We start from the raw sequence: 1434 nt of genomic DNA on the forward strand, positions 1-1434 counted from the left end.
GGCGACCACCATGACGAAAATGAGGTACCTGAGGAGCCCAGAGTTCGTGATGTCACAGCCTCCCTGCTGCCCATGAGCCACAGAGCGGCCACAGGTCCTCTGACCTCACAAACGCACCTCTCCGCAGGCGTGGAGCTGCTCCTGGCAGGGCCAGACGGTCCGCCCCCCGGCCCGATCTTTCTCCCCGCCCTCGCACGGCCAGTGGCAACCATGAAGGGGACCCCCAGTTCCCTGGAAACCCTGCTGTGGGTCTACCACTTCCACAGCTCCACGGAGGTGCGCCTACACCCTCGAGACGCTCTGGGAAGGTTTCCAGCGCCCCCCGCCCCCCGCCCGGTGACCTCTGCCCTATGTCCCGATGACCCCGCTGCCCCTGTGCCTTTCCAGGTGGCCCTCCAGCCCCCCCTTCTGTCTTCCCTGGAGCTCGTTGCGGCCGCAGCCCATGAATATCTGGAGCAGAGGTTCAGAGAACTGAAGTCCCTGGAGCCTCGAGAGCCGGAGAACCCGCCTGCCCGGAAGCCCACCCTGGGGCTAGTGCTAAGAGAAGCCGCGGCCAGCGTAGTGAACTTCGGGGCCACCTTGTTAGAGGTGGGGCGCCGGGGAGCGGGGCGCAGAGGAGGGAGTCGGGAAAGGGGATCGAGGAGCAGAGACCTCTGCATCCCCACCAACTTCTGTATCCCCACGACAGATCTCAGCCCTGTGGGTGCAGCAGGAGCTACGGCTACTAGACGGCGGCCCGGGTCCGGGCCCAGACGCTGGGGATCCGGGTGGAGCCCTGGCCCGGGTAGCCCAGGCCGCGGGGCAGGGGGCTCTGCAAGTGGGGGCTGCAGCAGGCGCGAGCGCCCGGCTCCTGCTCCAGGGGGCCTGGCTATGCCTGTGTGGACGAGGTCTGCAGGGGTCAGCCTCATTCCTGCAACAGTGGCAACGCCATCTGGACCTCGGAACCCCTGGGGAACCGGTGAGTTCAAGATGAGGGGAGAGTTGGGGGCTAGAGGCGTCCCGGCTGGGTGGCACTGAGCCGGCCCACTCCCAGCAGAGATACTCCGGAGGCTTCAAGTTGGCGTCCAGCAGCACTGCAGAGGACGGAGGACCGAAGAACCCACCACGATCCCAGCCCCGCCCCACGTCCAAATAAAGCCCAGGTGGGGACCGTACAGTTAAGGCTACTCGGGAGTCCTTAAGTATTGGCCCTGCCCTCTCCACTGAGACCCCCCTGGCCCCGCCCCGTGCTCGTCTGGCCCCGCCCTTCACGCTAGCCACGCCCCGCGCGGTCACCGCCGGGATCCTCTCCGTCCCTCACCTGCCCAACAGCGGCACGCTCAGAGATGTCTCTGGGGTTTTCTGGGCAATCAGGAACAAGAAGACGGTCTGGGCGAGCAGGACGTTGATGGAAACGGTGCATTTCTGGCCGCCGGCTGGGGGGAGGGCCGGGGG

The 1434-nt window shown here is 66.6% G+C and overlaps 2 protein-coding genes across 2 annotated transcripts in view; one reads left to right on the forward strand and one right to left on the reverse strand.

Moving 5' to 3' along the window:
- Positions 1–1434, reverse strand: part of CHRNE (cholinergic receptor, nicotinic, epsilon (muscle)) — a 5222-nt gene that overhangs the window by 1415 nt on the left and 2373 nt on the right. Inside the window, exons 7-8 of the mRNA XM_010847505.1 lie at positions 1301–1433; positions 7–28 (exon numbers count right to left, since the gene is read on the reverse strand). Of these exons, the coding sequence (XP_010845807.1) occupies positions 7–28; positions 1301–1433 (155 nt within the window). The remainder of the gene's footprint in view (positions 1–6; positions 29–1300; position 1434) is intronic.
- On the forward strand, positions 39–1188 carry LOC104993961 (chromosome unknown open reading frame, human C17orf107). Its single transcript, XM_010847392.1, has 3 exons — positions 39–276; positions 388–588; positions 689–1188. The coding sequence occupies exons 1-3, from the start codon at positions 73–75 to the stop codon at positions 971–973; spliced, it is 690 nt and encodes a 229-aa protein (XP_010845694.1). The 5' UTR covers positions 39–72; the 3' UTR covers positions 974–1188.

Source organism: Bison bison, unplaced genomic scaffold (assembly GCF_000754665.1).
Source record: "Bison bison bison isolate TAMUID 2011002044 unplaced genomic scaffold, Bison_UMD1.0 scf7180017864249, whole genome shotgun sequence".
Classification (NCBI taxonomy): domain Eukaryota; kingdom Metazoa; phylum Chordata; class Mammalia; order Artiodactyla; family Bovidae; genus Bison; species Bison bison.

Coding starts and splice junctions, on each gene's coding strand:
- LOC104993961 (XM_010847392.1), top strand. CDS start 73: ATGAGCCACAGAGCGGCCACAGGTCCTCTGACCTCACAAACGCACCTC. Junction 277..387: donor ACTTCCACAGCTCCACGGAG/GTGCGCCTACAC, acceptor GTGCCTTTCCAG/GTGGCCCTCCAGCCCCCCCT. Junction 589..688: donor TCGGGGCCACCTTGTTAGAG/GTGGGGCGCCGG, acceptor TCCCCACGACAG/ATCTCAGCCCTGTGGGTGCA.